At 40.3% G+C, this 16,421-nt stretch overlaps 1 protein-coding gene across 4 annotated transcripts; it reads left to right on the forward strand.

Annotated features, from left to right (window-relative positions):
• Nucleotides 1-632: 632 nt before the first annotated feature.
• On the forward strand, nt 633-2,954 carry trim13 (tripartite motif containing 13). 4 transcript variants are annotated; one of them, XM_071919234.2, is made up of 2 exons: nt 633-685; nt 1,360-2,954. In XM_071919234.2, exons 1-2 carry the CDS (start codon nt 653-655, stop codon nt 2,560-2,562), a joined length of 1,236 nt encoding a protein of 411 aa, XP_071775335.1. In that variant the 5' UTR covers nt 633-652; the 3' UTR covers nt 2,563-2,954. The 4 variants fall into 4 exon arrangements, with proteins under 4 accessions (XP_071775335.1, XP_071775332.1, XP_071775334.1 ...); XM_071919231.2 differs by lacking the exon at nt 633-685 and adding an exon at nt 722-1,258; XM_071919233.2 differs by lacking the exon at nt 633-685 and adding an exon at nt 722-1,248.
• The last annotated feature ends 13,467 nt before the right edge of the window (nt 2,955-16,421 follow it).

Genomic DNA, 16,421 nt, shown 5'->3' on the forward strand with positions numbered 1-16,421 from the left:
CTAAGTAACTATTGGATATCGATGTTACATAATCACAAGTGGAGGGAAAGCGAGTTTTGGAAATGTATACATGTTCATCCGATCAATTGTGTACAAGGCCTAAATTGGCGATGCCCATTCATAATTGAAGAGCATCCTGAGAAGTTGATTTCGGCTGGTTGAAAGATAAGCCGAGTCAGTGATGTGGCAGGAGTCCAGTAACGAATTCCTTGCTGAAACTCACTCAGGTTCTACTGCTGCTCTTCACTTGCATCTTTTATTGTGTTTACTTTTGGCTTATGCGTATATCGACGAGTGCCCAAAGAGGCGTATGAAGTGGGGCAATAAAAGCCTGCGAAGTTGGGACTAAAACCTAGTTGACAGTCTTTCACGCTGTAATGTTTTGCATAGCAACAGCCCCTCCCCCATCCAACCGGCAGGGATCCTCTGCAAATTTGCGTCCGGGGACAAAAACGCAAACATCCAGAGGTGCAAACTAACGCCCCGTCAGAAAATAGAAATCGTCAGTACACTCGTGCCGGTGCACAATATTGTCCTGCCTGATTATCTGTGGGTAAACGGAGACGAAACGTTCCGTCTGAAGCTTCATTATGGCACTGAAACGGTTAAGTCTTTCCCCGGAAAGGGCGAAGTCTGCACAGCAACAAGCGCCATGATTGCGTTGCACTGTGCGTCTCAGCAGCTGGTGAGTGATTTTTTTGGTCCAGTAGTTGCATGTTACTATGCGCTTGCAAAATCTGTCACAGCCCTTCCTCAGTACCTTGCCAACAGGAGCAACTCTAACGCGAACTCAATTTGTCGGTAATTTGTTTCATAGGAGTGGTTAGACGACGGCAATTTAGCGCGTAGCTCAGCCAACTAGCCTCCTGCTATTTTGCAATGCAATACAAAGCGGATGATGAGTAAATAGTGTGCTGCTGATAGTCTGCGTACAGCAAGTTTTTCACGATGTCGACTTATAAACAGTCTAGTTTTGCGACGTGGTTTTAAGTCTTACTGCGCTTGGTGGTTACAGGAGGACATCAAAAGCAGGATGTTACTCAGATGGGGAAAGGGTACCATTGGCGGAGTACACACATTTTTACAATGTATCCTTTTACGCGGGTACAGAGATGCATGTCATTTTCATTTTGAGGGAGGCTGAACTCCCGAAATGATGGGGAAATCTGTATCCTTTGCGCTGCTATTTTCGTGCGTAATTTATTGCCTGTAGGACTGCCATATGTCCAACTGGGGTAGCATCCCTCTGTAAGTGTGGGTACGTATTAGGTATTTGGATGCCGAGGTGCTGATTTGACATGTTTTTCTCCCCTTCTTTTAATGAATTACTCGTTTCACGCCTGGATAAATGTTTTGCAGGATACCATGGAGCTGCTGGAAGAGGACCTCACATGCCCAATCTGCTGCTGTCTCTTCGACGACCCGCGGGTCCTGCCGTGCTCACACAGTTTCTGTAAGAAATGCCTGGAAGGGATCTTGGAGGGGAACCGAGGTCCAGCTTGGAGACCACCTTTCAAATGCCCCACCTGCCGCAAAGAGACCCCTCACAATGGCGCAAACAGTCTGCAGATTAACTATTCTCTTCGCGGAATAGTGGAGAAGTACAACAAAATAAGAGTTTTGCCGAGGATGTCCCTTTGTAAACAACACAGCGGCCAGCCACTTAACATATTTTGCGCCACAGACTTAAAACTCATTTGTGGGTTTTGCGCAACAACCGGAGACCATAAAGGGCATAAATTCTGCGCCTTGGAGGACGCATATGAGCAGGAGAAAGCGGCGTTTGAAGAGCTGCTCGAGGGGGTGGAGAGCTGGCAGAGCGCAGATATCCTGTCCTGCCTGGAGACACTGGAAGCCAGTAAGAAAAAGGCGCTTCAGTCCGTCTCAAAGGACGCAGAAAAGGTAACCGACTATTTCAACAAACTCATCAGCGCCATTGAACACAAAAAGAATGAGATCCTCTCCGATTTTGAGACGCTGAAGTTGGTGGTGATGCAAGCCTACGATCCGGAGATCACCAAGCTGAGCGCAGCGCTGGAGGAGCAGAGACGGGCGCTCAGCATCGCCGAGTCTTTCAGGAGCGTGTCCGACCCGCTGTGCTTCCTCCAGCAGATGCAGGAGTTCAGGGAGAGACTGAGGGTCCTCCGGGAAACCCCGCTGCCCTCTCGGACGGAGATGGACGTCGGCCCCCTTGTGCGTAATTTCGACGTTAGAAACTGGGACTCGCTGAGGCTCAGAGAAGTGGACAAGATCTCGGTTCCCCATGAGAGTGGCTCCTACCGAGCAGGGAGCTCGCGGATGACAGGTCTCTGGCGGATCATCCTATTTGTGAGCTTGGTGCTGCCCGCCCTGCTCCTCCTGCAGCCAGACAACCTTGCGGGCTACGTGTCCTCACAGACAGAACCATTTGTGACTGCCATTTCCCCGCACCTTACTCACGCTGCTCTGTACTGGCAAGAAGTGACTGGCATCTGCACATGTTTGATGGGTGCAGGTCGGAATTGTATCCTGAACCTAATTGATACCACTGTCGATTTTATTGGCAGCTGTAAGTTGTTTTAATTATTATGGCATCTCTGCCATAAGCACTCACAGCCCCGGTAGTTACACTTTCTGTGTTCCCAGTGGCCCACGAGGTGCATTGAGTGACAGATTTATCCAGCTCAATACAATATTGAAGGATAGTCAAAAACACTTTTGTAAGGTTAACTTAATTATATGAAGTATGTATTTTTTTTAATAAGCTCCATCCGTGTATGAAGCCATAGAATCACACTGAAGTCGTGGTCTCTTGATCTGTAGAGGTGGTGGCGTATGCCTGCAAGTCCTGGCTGATTGAGATATTTTTGTTTACATGAATGCGTCATATCTTTTCTCTTTCGTTTTTTTTTGTAACTCACTATGACAATTTAAGCCTTGTCTAATCTCTTACCTAATAAAACTTCACAAATGGATGTCACTGTCGTTATGTTGTTGTTCTTTTTATTCAGTGCGATAGGCCAAACCGGACATAGCCATTCAGGCCGACAAGCAAACGAATGAACTAAAGCAAGTGGATAAGTGATATCGAAGTGATGAAAGAAATTTATATTCCCAGGCCTTTTCCCTGCAGAGCGCGTCAGCACCAGAATGATGCTGCAACCTCTTCAAGGTTACAAACGTTGCATAACAGGGCCCGAGTGAAATGCTCAGCAGGCTGCAGAAGCACAATGTATTCATGGGAATAAATAGTTGCCTGTGATATTACGCAGGCGGTGGCATGAATCTAACAGACTGACAGCTGTTTCTTCTCTTTCTATGAATAATACTTAAAAAAAAATAATTTAAGGGCCTAGGATTGCCATGCGTGCTGGACAATCACTTTCTGTCTTCACAATATAGGACTTGTTTGAAGAGGTTTCTACGTGCCTCGTTCGTTGCATGACATGTCCGGCCTATAAAGTCAAACATCTGCAGACTGTTAAATTGCAAGTACAGAGTAGGTCTATTTTCTGTCATGCATCTAAACTTTGAAGACAATTGACAGACTTGTAGGCCTGAAATTAAAATTAGATTGTGCGGGCAATTGGAAGTGATAAAAATTCATTTAAATTTAGGTTAGCTCAGTCAGATCCCTGGCTTATAACCAGCAGTGGGCTTACATAAAATAGGCCAAAGCAAATGGACACAGATTGTGAATTGTGCATTGATCATTTATCCTATGATATTTTTTTGTCCCCAATAGAAAGACATTCAAAAATCCCGAGATCAGACCACAAAGTGAATCCATGATGTCAGCACTGACCATAATTCAGGACTCACGTCATGACACGCATATATATATATATAGCCGGCTGTTGCCGGGCAAATATGGGATGAAAATAAAAGTATCACTGTACATAAATATTTTAATTGCCAGTTAGGCAATAAAGCATGCAAATTTACATATAGCCTGCAAAACGTAAAATTCAAATTAGTCCAAATTAGTCTAAAATATTGTGTATAACAGTAGCCTAAATAAGACTTTCTTACGCAATGGCGGATAGCCTGTGAAGCCAGATTGCATGGGAAGCAACTTGTCTACATATTGGATGTGTTGTGAATATTAATAGAAAACTTAAAAACATCAAAAGTCATAATTGACTGCATCATGTAGAGTGGGTAATGCAGATAATGAATGAATAGCCTGTTTAGTGTGTCCGGTGTCCCGTCACAACAGTGAAGCAGGTCCCGCACTGTCACCCTGCATCTGAGTGTGTGATGGAAGCCCAAGTGGGGATCAGAGGATCTCTTTTTATTTTTCTTATATTTGTCATAGACAATATGGTATTTTCAACCTTTTAGGAAAATATGGGTGCAGTTGATACACTGTATAGGCCAACTCAAATCCTGCCAGTGTCCGTGACATAGGCACATTATACCCTAAATAAGCAGGCAATTAAAATATAGGCAACATATGATACATATACATGTATATATATATATATATATATATATATATATATATATATATATATATATATATATATAAATAAAATAATGTATAAGCGAAATGTATATAAAATCTAGAAGACAAAAATAAGAAAAATGTCAGGTGTAAAGACTAAATATTAAAGTAATAGAGCCCCCCTCATTACCTATAAAAAAAAAAAGTGCTTCCATATTTTTGACCTGCAGTGTTCGGAATGCGGACTTTGTTTCTAAATCCAAAAATAAAAGAGTTAAGTAAAACAGTTAAAGTGGCTAAAGCCAAGACAGGCTACAAGAATTCACCTATTTCCAATTCTTTCATTATGAATTATATTAACTTTCACAGAACCATAAAAAATATATTGAACTGGCATTGTCTCATTTTGGTCGGGCAGTCCAGCTTGCAGCCGTGGTATTAAAAAGGGACAATATCTTAAAGGCAAGGAAATTCCTTATTTGGCGAAATTAAAACGGCCTCATATAGGCCTAAATGTTATCAAATATATTTTAGACGTAAATATTCCTTCATTTGCAAATAAGAATGTGTCTGTTTTTTTTTAACTGGTAGGCTATACTTTATTATGCAGAGCCTTCGTGCTTTTAAATTCAAAATAGGCATATTTAGGCAATGCATAATTCTCAATACTTTGTTTTTCTATTTTTCAGTTTTGTTTCTATAATTCCAAATGGGCTAAATGCCTTAATTTCGGTTTATCGATCATTGCCCAAACGAAAGGAAATGAAGAAGTAAAAGTCAAGATAAAATAGGCCCACACGACCACGGGTTTGATCATTTAGCGGCAAAATATGACTAGGCCAAATTATACTAAGTGATCACACAAGATAGACCTGACATGGTTCTCCTTATTAACAAATATCACTAGAAAATTAGATTGTGTTATGGGCCTATAGTGTACAACTGAGTTATTTTTAATCTGTATTTTCATTCGAAAGCAAGACCTGCTGCATACAGCTTAGTGGACAGGTCCAGCCTGCTCAGTGTGACAGACGTGACGCTGTTCTCTCTAATAATTATTTGATTTTTTTTTTTTTTTAAAGAACTGTGGTTTACAACTTTAAGCGTGAGATCTGGGCTTTTTAACCGTTGTTGCCAAATTATCCTAAAGGCCTATAGGCCAACATTAAGTAATTGGGCCATTTTTATTAGGCAAGTCTGATTTGGTTTTATTGTCATCGGATTTCATGGTACACCAGAGTTGCTTGAATGACCTACGCATAAAGTACCGCTTAAATTGAGGGGATTTAACCAGGCTATGAAGCCCCATACTATAGGCTACATGAGTGTTATTTGAGTGAACCTCGACGAGTGCATGAAAGGTTTATAGGAATAAGGTGGTCATATAACACGGAATATAGCTGCGGCGGTTAGATAACAGGGCCAGCTAATATAGGCCTAATAACGACCGACAGGGCGATAGGACTAAAGCCGAAGCGCAAACAGGTTCAGATTATTTTCAGCAGTAAAGAAAAATATCAATTCATGTAACTTAACTATATTTGCATATAAAAAAAAAAGTATGAGAATACACAGACTAATGAATTTAATTCACCCTGCAGCAAATCAGCGTGTGCGATGGGTTATGCTTAAGAAGCCGGACGCCACAGTACTGAGCCTCTACCTCTGTGTGCACGATTTATTCTTTAAGGATGGCTGGGCTATACGAGGCCATGGCTTTTCAATGTCAGCAAAATAGTATACGTCTGTATAAATTAAGTTACAATGATTCTGTACACAAGAAGGTAAAATTAAAATTAATATACAAGAGCATTCTGTTACAAAGTACTAACCTCTTGGCTACATGTTCAACAAAACACATGGAAACAGACAAAAGCCAATTAAACCTTTTATTTTTCAAAGTGCATGAATTTTACAGATATAATCCCATTACAAATTAATGACGGTGAAATGGACTAATGTATGCACATTTTTTGACAATCATATGGGGGAAAACTCAAAATTGTTTTGTGTTAAAACAATGTACCTGTAAGCATCTCTGAAACGGTCAAGCCACTGTTCCTGCATGGCACCAGGGTCTTCTGAGTGCACTCAGTGGTTAGTTATGCTGTTTGCAAGTGGTCAGCTTTGCTTCAGCAGCACGATCAATACTGGAGGCTTCAGCGATAGTCTTAACTCCAATATTTACGTGCTGCTACAGCAAGGCCGCCAGCAGTTGAGAAAGATGAATCCAGCCAGCTTGTTAGGCACATAGACCACCCATAAAACACATTCATGTAACCCACAAATCCCCCACAAGGGTACTTTTACTAACTTTTGGTCATCAGAAATACAACTGCAGCCACATGCAACTGAGTCTGGAAAGACTAACTCAATGATGATGGATAAGTCAACTTCAATCATCTTTGAAAGAGGGAAAGGGTTTGAAGAGCAGCTAAGTCACGGCGGTTGTATGTTCAGGCTTTACTGCTGCAGCACAGTATGGCCTGCATCTCAGTGTAACCCACAAACCATTCTGTGCTGCTACAGCATCGCCAGAACTGCTGCCATGGCTCCTCTTCTTGCCTCTGATTCCTCTCATCTTCTGAGTCATTTGCACCCTCTTCATCCTCCGGGCTGCTACTCCAACACATATGCGTGCACAGACAGACACATACTCCTATTACTTATCCATCATTTATCTACCCCAAAGACGATCAGATGATCACCAGCATCTTTTGCAGATGTAGGTCTTCTTTCCAATCCTGAAGCAGGCACAGAGGCTTTCCATCTGAAACACACAAAAAGAGGGGAATGTAATGCAATCCTTAGAAAGTCCATCTCTAAAAAATGGAATGTTAGGCATCACAGAATTCTCACATTTTGAGTCCAAGAGTTTGTGCGGACTACATTTCCCACTAAGCCAAGTAAACAAGTGATTGCATCTTAGGAAAAATATTGACACAATTGCTTCAAATGTTTGAAATAAGACTGGTCTCGTCCAGAAGTAAAGCTGCTGAATTCTAGCACTGCCACCGCCTTTAGGAGGGAGGACACCATTAGCCAATTTGACATGGTTGACAACTGGTTTGGTATCAGTGATGCTCAATGTAAAACCCCAACAAAGGATTCTGCAAAACCAATTGGGGGAGGGGGGTGAGGGACTATTAACGCCAATTTGTGTAATTTGAGCTAGTTCCTCTTGGCTAGACAGTCTCTAAATAAGAACAGCTACAACAGGGAGAAAAATAGCACCATAAGTCTGCACTTTGCATGAGTCATAGAAATGAATGGCATCAAGTAGCCTAACAAGTCACCATAACACTCAAATTGATGTGGCACCATCATGATGTCTAGCAATGAATAATTAGTTGTATTGATAAGTGCTCCATAAAAGCCTATGTGCACTCTTAGGTTACAAAGATAATTCCTACTCCACTGTATTTAGCCAAGTGTTCACAGAATAGAGAGGCCACCAGTGTGCTTAACCAGGACAGAATGTAAGGGGCACACGCATGCGTGTTTGCATGCAAGCACAGCTACAGATGGGATTAACATCTTACAAGTTTCCCAGCTTTATAGGGAACACATTTGAATTTCAGGTTTAAAATGATATTTCTATGCCCTTGGATACATTGGCCTGTGTTTGTCACAACTGCCTCCTAAAGGCAGAAATGAGAAAGGTTTGTCCTGCCCTTCAACTGTAATGTCACCCAGATGTAAACAAAATGAATTGGTTGAGATGGACATGCTCACTGAAACTATAGGCTTCTTTGGGATCAGGATAAGTTTTCTAGACAGGAACCAACAGCAATATTTTAATATAAAACTCATTTGGGTGTAAGAAGTGAGACAAGGGCACCATAGTAATTGGGGAGACTGTCTTTCAGCTGGAAGTCCTGGGCTCAAACACCCGTGACAACAGAAATCCGCCCTGCTTAAGTGTCTTTGAGCAACACACTGAATCCCTACCAACTGCAGAGGCACTATTTGATAGCTGACCTCGCATTTTGACCTCCATGTGGAAGGGTGCAAGCAAAAAAATAATTTGTCCTTTGGGGAATCAATAGAGTACAGGGTCTAAAATTAACTTTTTGGCTTACCTGCCAAGGTGGCTGGTAGATGAAAAAATTTACCAGCCAGACAGATTTTTTACCAGCCAAAAATAATAAATTGCTTTTTACTATTGCAATTTGCTATTATTACTATTTAGCATGTCATCTTGGTCTCATATGCGATTCTCAATCAATATTATAGTAGTGTGCAGTAATAAGTAGTAGTAACATTAACTGTATGCAGAAATATTAATTCAACTGTTTCAACACTAAAGTGTAACACATTTGAATTAATAAATTCAGTGGTATTCGCCTTTAAGTGCAAGAAGGATCATTTATTAAGGAGTTTGAGAATATAACAATTATAGAAGAATTAACAATAACAAGTAAAAATAAGTAAAGGCCCATTCACATCTAGAACAATAAAGATAACTATAACTATAAAAAGATTTAAATCGTTATAAGTAAATAGAATGTCTGTGTTCACACTACAACTGTAACTATAAAAATATCCAAAACGACAACTAAAACTATATTCTTGGTTCCATCTCAGAGCGATTTTTCTGGCGGTAGAGACAACGATAAAACATTTTCAACCAATCAAACTAAAGTTCTACAAAGAAGGAGTGGGAGAATTCAGTAGTTCACTGCAGTGATGGAGCTGCTGCTGAGGAACTGATGACAGAAGTCCAGAGGAACCCGGCGCTGTTTGACAAAGACCATTGCCTCTAAAAATGTTGAAAAGAAACGTGACATACCGGTCGGGATCGGAACAGCTCTTGGGATTAGCGGTAAGGCTGTTTACTGACCTGGAAGCTAGTTAAATCGCTACCTTTTGCTAGCATGATGCTAAGAAAATAGCATAATCTCTTGGCCAACCTGACTGCAAATGCGCTATTATCCTATGTTTTCAATATGACCGGGAGGGAACAGAGCCCTCCAGTATCCTGTTGAAACCCGTTTAGCCACGGTGACGTTACAGGTGTTTCTCTCAACATGGGCTACAGGAGACTTTACTCTTTGATCCACAGTAGATGTGGTGTGCAGAATCTCCTACTGGTAAAGAAATGAATAGCTTCACTTGGTGACCATTAGTACCATTAGCTCTCATATAAACAAAGCACAATAATGTTATGAAAGCCATAAAAGAGCATTATTATCTGCCATCTCCTCTCTCTTTTGCGGCAATACATGAACCCAAATCCTTCGGCTATGTCGTTATTTACTTTAGCGAGCGAGTAAAATAAAAGCACGTCGGTAAAGTAATCATGCTCCATTTTTTCTCGGAATATTCGGCACCGATATCGTTGTAGTGTGAACGGCCTGAAGTCGCCTGTTTTCTTTCTCTTTCCTGGGGGCTCCACTCCCGCAATAAATCTCCACATGGCTGGGTTTGTTTCAACTGCTCAGATGACAACAAGTACCTCACGTACTGTAAAAAAAAAAATCGCGTGGTTTGATGACTGACGCAATTACGTACTACGCACAACACACGCAGCACGGCAGATCTAGCAGATTGAAGTGACAGCAAACCAGCAGCTTTCTCCAGCGCATGTAGGAAATTCATTTTTTTCTACCGGCCAGAGTGGTGGGTGCTCTCCATAATTTACTCGCCAAAGACTAAATTTACCCGCATTTGGCAACTGGCGAGTGTTAATTTTGGACCCTGATAGAGTATCACAAAAAGCAGCTCTTTACCGATGTATAGGACAAAAACAAATCTGTCTAGACTGTCCTGGCCCATTAACAATAGCATATGTGAATCTTTACATTAATTGGTAGTCCTCCTTTAAGACCAAAACTGCAGTAGGTATGTAAATAGGTAAAATCCGGAACCAAATAATCACAATAATCCTGAAGAAGATTGGCTCCAATGATTGTGTTGCCACTAGAGGTCTCAATGGGCCTGAAAATTTGACCCTGGTCCGAATTGGCCAGGTAAGCACAACCTGAGCCTAACATTAATCAGCCCCTCCAAAGTGTTCCAGTGTTCAGAAGCAGTCACACACATTGCTCCAGTCCAGCTGAGAGCAGAGGACTGATAGAAGACAGCATGTTTGTTTAAATTAAGAGACTAAATATAACGCTATAAATTGCGATTATCAATGAAATGTGCCAGGGCTTGGTGATACATCTGTGATCAAAAAAATTACACTGATCTGGATTTGAATTATATTTCACTACCACTGTTGGCTACTTTGCCATTGGTGAAATACAATTTTCATTAAAGTTGAAGTCCCCCCTACCACTGTCACAACCTATCAAGTCATTTTCTGATTGCTTTCCATTGTAATAATTAACACATACCTTAAAGTTTGCAAGATTTAACCAAACAGACAATTAAGATTTAACCAAACAGACAATATTCAAGCTTTAATGCCCCTGTGGTACCTACAGTTTGTCTGGAAAGGGCTTCATCATTGATAAGAATCCCTTCCAATGGCAATCAATGTTCTGCGCAAGCAGGACAGCAGTGATAAGATCCATGTGGTCTTTTGCCAAACTTGTGAAAGGAAGAGGTTGTCGTCTTTTTTTCAACATTGCATAGTCTTAATAATGCTTCAAAGACTTGTCTCATCATCCTATTTCAAGACATTATACACGTAACTCGTGGTAACTGATGGTCTGCATTACATGCCTGCTGTTCAATGCTGAGTTAGGTAGAGAACACAGGTGCAACAGTGTTGTCCACAGTCAAGAGACCTACACTTCACACTGAGGGAGAAGGCAGGGAAAGAGATTAGTGAGCAGCAGTGGGTGCAGTGCTCCACTTTTTTTAATTGGCGAGCACAAGCCTGGCCCTGTTAATCATGTACAATTACATTTTAGACCACTAGTTAAAAATTGGCGCTAATGAGCACAGTAGGGAAAAATGTGTTTTTCCAGCATGTGCCTAAAGATAGGCAAGTGTGAGGGAACGAGGATGTGCTGAGGCTGTATCAGAGCACGTTTGCGCTTTACATCAAATAGTCTACACTAGATGGGCAAACCAACTGGATTCTCCCTCAGAATCAAACAGGCTAACGGCTTGTCATTCAAGCAAGAGAGGAATTACAACTTTGCCAATCTGTGAAAATTAAAGTCAAGGTGGGGTTTGCAGAAAATGTGTGTAAACAGTACAATAGCAAAGACAATTGTGAAATTAAAAAAAAAAAAAATATGAGGCAAGAATTTGTTCATTTTATAGATTAAGTGACATCAATACACATGCTGTCAACTTGAGTGAAAATTACTATGAAAGCAGATAAAGCAAATAAAGCAGCTCCTCAAGAAAACTTAAGTATATGTTCAGTGTCATCTCAGAAATTCAGGCACTACTCAACCAGTCAATCCTGTTGGGCTTGGACTGAAAATGAAAACTCCACTTGTCACTGACTGTACCAAAGTTGGCAAAATGCCAAACGACTAGTAAAGATCTTTAGATGCATTCTTTAAATCCATATCCATTACCAATTTTACAAATGTTTTTAACATCTCAATAATACATCATTTGGCAGTCTCAAAACTAAACAAATATCAAATATGATTACTAACCAATGCAAAGTACCAATAGCACTTTCATAAGAACTGTTGTTACACCAGAGGCTGCAATCTAAAAACACACATGCACTGCAGTTTGATGCAGAACATAGCATTAAAAAGGACTTCTAAATGATACAATGTTGCTTAAATATAGCTCTATTTTCACAAGACTAATTATCTAGTGATGTCTAGTAATTTGCTATAATTGTTGAGGTCATCAGTGAATTTAATCCTGTGTGAATTTGCCATGCATGTAATTAGTACAAATTCCACATCAAATTACCAACTGTTTTTTTGGCAATCAAGTGGTCTGAATCCACAGCCCAGTAATCCTGGGCACTTTGCTGTTTTTGTTTTATCTTTTAAATGAGAAAATGTTACTTTTTAACTGTTTGATGTTAAATGGTAGCAGGACACTACCTGTGCATATACAGAGTTCATTACATGACATGATATCAAAAAGAACGGTTAACACCTCACATCATGTATTTTTTGTTAAATAGTTTCCTTCTGGCATTGCAATCGGTGTGGCTATAAATTCTACTCAAAAGTGATTTGACATATCAGCCATCACACATGTTTAATTTGCACCTCTACATCAAGGACATATGATGGTCACATCTGGGGGCATGTCAATTATTTTTCATTATACTAGTCCTGCTAATAGGGTTCAAATCACCTTCTATTTTATAAAAAGGTGAAACCATGAGAACTACTGGAAGCCACAATCGCAGACCACAGTAAAGGTGGTTGACTCATTTCCCTGTCGAAGAAATCAAGGAGATAAGCACACGTGGGAGCACGCATATGAATGCCTACACAACACAAAAAAAAAAAAAAGTCTGTCCATTAGTTTCCTTATCTTATTTGCAGACACCGTTTTCAGGCCATTTTTTCACAGGCCACAATAGGATTTTTATACTAATGATTAATTTAACTGAAATTGAATTCATGTTTAATGACTGATGTTCTGAATAAACTACTATTCACTTTAGTAAAAACCAGTAAGGCACTTTGCATTCATGTCAATTTCAGTTCCTGATCACCTCTGTGATAAATTACAGAAAATGTACTTTAGAATTCACCAGATAAGTTGTTTGTTGTATACTCTGTTAAGCTGATAATTTCTACACAAGTCCAGGTGGAACTGCTCACACGTCAATATGGCTCTAACCTCTCTCCATTTCTTTCTCTCTCTGAAGGAAGCATGTCCAGACATGTCGCCTTGCCTGCTCAGCCTTTTTAACCCATTCCTACGACACTTGCACCCTATACAATTGCCTCAAAGAATCACCTGACCCTGAGGGCAAAGGTCAAGTAACCCCCTACACCCCCATTGGGCAAAGGGACATGGACATGACAACCCACCACCTCCCCAGATCAAGTGGTCTGCCTGGCCTCTACTGGTCTGCAGAGTGGATAAGCACAAACTAACTCCCTGAAGCAAATCTACAATGACATTCCAACCTGTGGCAAAAAAATGATCTGAATAGCAATCACATTCGCCCACATTAAAAGATCCAAATCTTGAGTTTGTCATGGTGTTTGTAAAACTTGTTAATGTATTTAAAACCTGAGCCCTGAGGATGTAGAGGGAAGCCTCGCCTAGTCACACATCTGCAGCCAGTACAGCCCAATGCAGTCATGATAAATGTGTTTTAAGATTTAAGAGGCCCTAATAATGAAAACATTGAAAAAGATTAAAATATCAAATATCAATTTAAGATTAGTTTCTCGAATATATTCAGCTATCAATCCAGAACATCATGATTGTATGAATATATACTTTCAATGAAATATCAAGGCTGTGGCAATTTATATAGTACAGTACATACTACATACCTTAAGCCTAACTTCACAGTTGACTTTTTTCTCAGTTTGTCATATTAACAATGCAGACAAACAAATAAATGCATCCCCACACAATTAAAATCCATCACCTCTCAAATATAAGCCAGATAAACACCAAGTATTAGACTAGCCAAATCATTAGCAACCGGAGATTGGCATGGCAATACTTGGATGTTAAGCTAATGTGTTCACAGTACAAATTTACTATATTTGCTATGCTACAACCTTAAAAAGGTGTGATAAAATGTGTTCAGCAGCTACAGGGGCAGCATGTACACAGCATGAGATCACCACAGAAGTGAAAGTAATAAATTGACATGTTTACTGAATACAAAAGTCAACACAATAATTCAACCACGATCACAAGGCAACAAATTGTGATTAAATGTCTATAATGACCTTAATAGTTTTAAATAACAAAATTCAACCATAACATTTAAATGCTTGGAAAGGTATAGACTAGAAGCAAGCAGGGAGGTGGATGATAGATTTTATTGTTCATTGTAATTTACACCAGGCCTGTTATCTATAAATAGGGACTATTCTGTACTATAGAAACACCAGCACTGTAACGGTAGGTGTTAATCCTGCAAAAACCTGTCCCATTTGCACACCCAGCACAACATGTCCAGCATAGCACAGGCAGAGTGACTGGGATTCCTTGGACGCTACAGCCGCGTTGTATCAAATGAATTACAGCAAAACTCCAGAAACACATGAAAACGTGAACCTGAGATCAAAAACAGACTAAGCCTATTTGGCAGGACAACACTAGCAGAGATGTGTGAGTGACCTGTGAGTCATTCCTGCTCTCCACAGGTTTACACCACCCTCTCAGCTTAGTGTGCAATATCTCCATTTACTGTCAGGTGTGAGAGTGACAGTAGGACTTCTCACATTTCAGGCTCACAATATCTATGCCAATGAAAAAACAGTTTCTGAAGCACTGGCTTTAAAAATTAAGTTTTAATTCCCTAATTTATATAATGAATAGCATAATGTAACCTATGTCTAAAACTGGTTTGGTGAAAATACATTTATAATGTCAGATGGAATGTCATGTTCATTATGTTGTGATATGCTTAAAACTGAAATGTCCTTTTGGCCAGTGAGTGAGCATGTCATACAACAGGACAGTGCACGTCTTCAAAAGGTCTAAGTCAAGAGTGAGAATATTTTAAGCCATTTGTTACCACTTCCTTGGGAAGCATGGACACATTATGATAAGGTTCCCCACGAGCACCAGCAGATTCTCTCATCCAAACACACAAATATGCCCACCCTGAAGAGTGAAATATTTAAGCCAAGCGCATATTAACCAAAACAAAATCCCTTAACACACAAGCACCTGCCTCTAAAAACAGTGGGAATAAAATTCACACCTCAATGTTTACAAATAGCTGGAAAGTTATTCAAAAAATTCATGCCTGATATATCTGGCCGGTTAGTTACTACTTCATTGGAGCTGCTATCTCAAGCTTCCTCATACTGCCACGAGGGACAGAGCAGCCATAAATAGGATGCAGACAAAGCAGTACACTGTGATGCAATTTCAAAAGTGTGACCTGAGGACTTGATTCACACTTGACCCATAGCAAGAAATGATAGCACAAATGGCTACATCAACCACCTCACCTGAGGAAGCTTTGATAGCCACCTCAGCTTGTCGCAGTTTAATTACAATGAGTCACCACAAAGAGACTGGAGAACCAGCAGTAAGGGTGAGATTAGGATCCAAGCTGGTGTGTGTGTGCGCGCACACACACACACACACACACACACACACACACACACACACACACACAGAAGCAATAGAAGCGAAAGAGGAAACGATGCATGTGTGAGTTGAGTGGCACACCCATATACGAGTGCACCCATAACACAAACACATACAGACTAGCCTCAAAACACACTTGGGCATTTTTTTGTGTGCATATTCTGACTCAAAAGCCTAGGTTAACACATTTTCACACACACCCTTTCAAATTCAAATGCTCTGCAACACAGTGTAAAAAAATGTTTATCAAACACATCAGAGGAAATATGTTTCATTTTTTTTAAAATTCTAAAATCAACTCAAAGGACTACGAGTTTCATTTTTACACTATTGACTGACTGTGGCTTTACACACACACCAAAGACAAGTAAAAAAAAAAAGGTCATGTGGCGCCTATGTATGTGTCTTCACTGGGTTAGGGTTTAAACATAAAAAAGAAAAATTTAGGTGTTAATATTTTCTGTTCATCTCTGCTACATCAGACCCCTGCTAGGTTAGACCCACCTGCTTGCTACATTATAGGTAGTGACAATTACACACCATGGTATTAGTTAAAGCAGTAGGCCTAAATCCAAATTATAGGAGTTGTTATTTTCAAGGCAAGACCCCAAATTAATTGTTTTGAACAACCTCTCAAAACTGACCAGTGAAGACAGCTTTGTTTGATCACACTGTAAGTGAAAAGTCTGGTCTATCTGCACCTACACTGCCTGACTGGTGGACTGGATGAAGTGTTACCTGCTTACCATGTTAGGGCATAAGAAAATAGAAATCTTTAACAAAAACAAACCAACCAATGACATTTCAAAAC

Source organism: Centroberyx gerrardi, chromosome 10 (assembly GCF_048128805.1).
Source record: "Centroberyx gerrardi isolate f3 chromosome 10, fCenGer3.hap1.cur.20231027, whole genome shotgun sequence".
Taxonomy (NCBI): domain Eukaryota; kingdom Metazoa; phylum Chordata; class Actinopteri; order Beryciformes; family Berycidae; genus Centroberyx; species Centroberyx gerrardi.

Bases quoted from the DNA above. Each gene is read 5' to 3' on its own strand.
- trim13 (XM_071919234.2), top strand. From the start codon at position 653: ATGATTGCGTTGCACTGTGCGTCTCAGCAGCTG. The intron at 686-1,359 runs GTGAGTGATTTT...AATGTTTTGCAG, and splicing joins ACTGTGCGTCTCAGCAGCTG to GATACCATGGAGCTGCTGGA.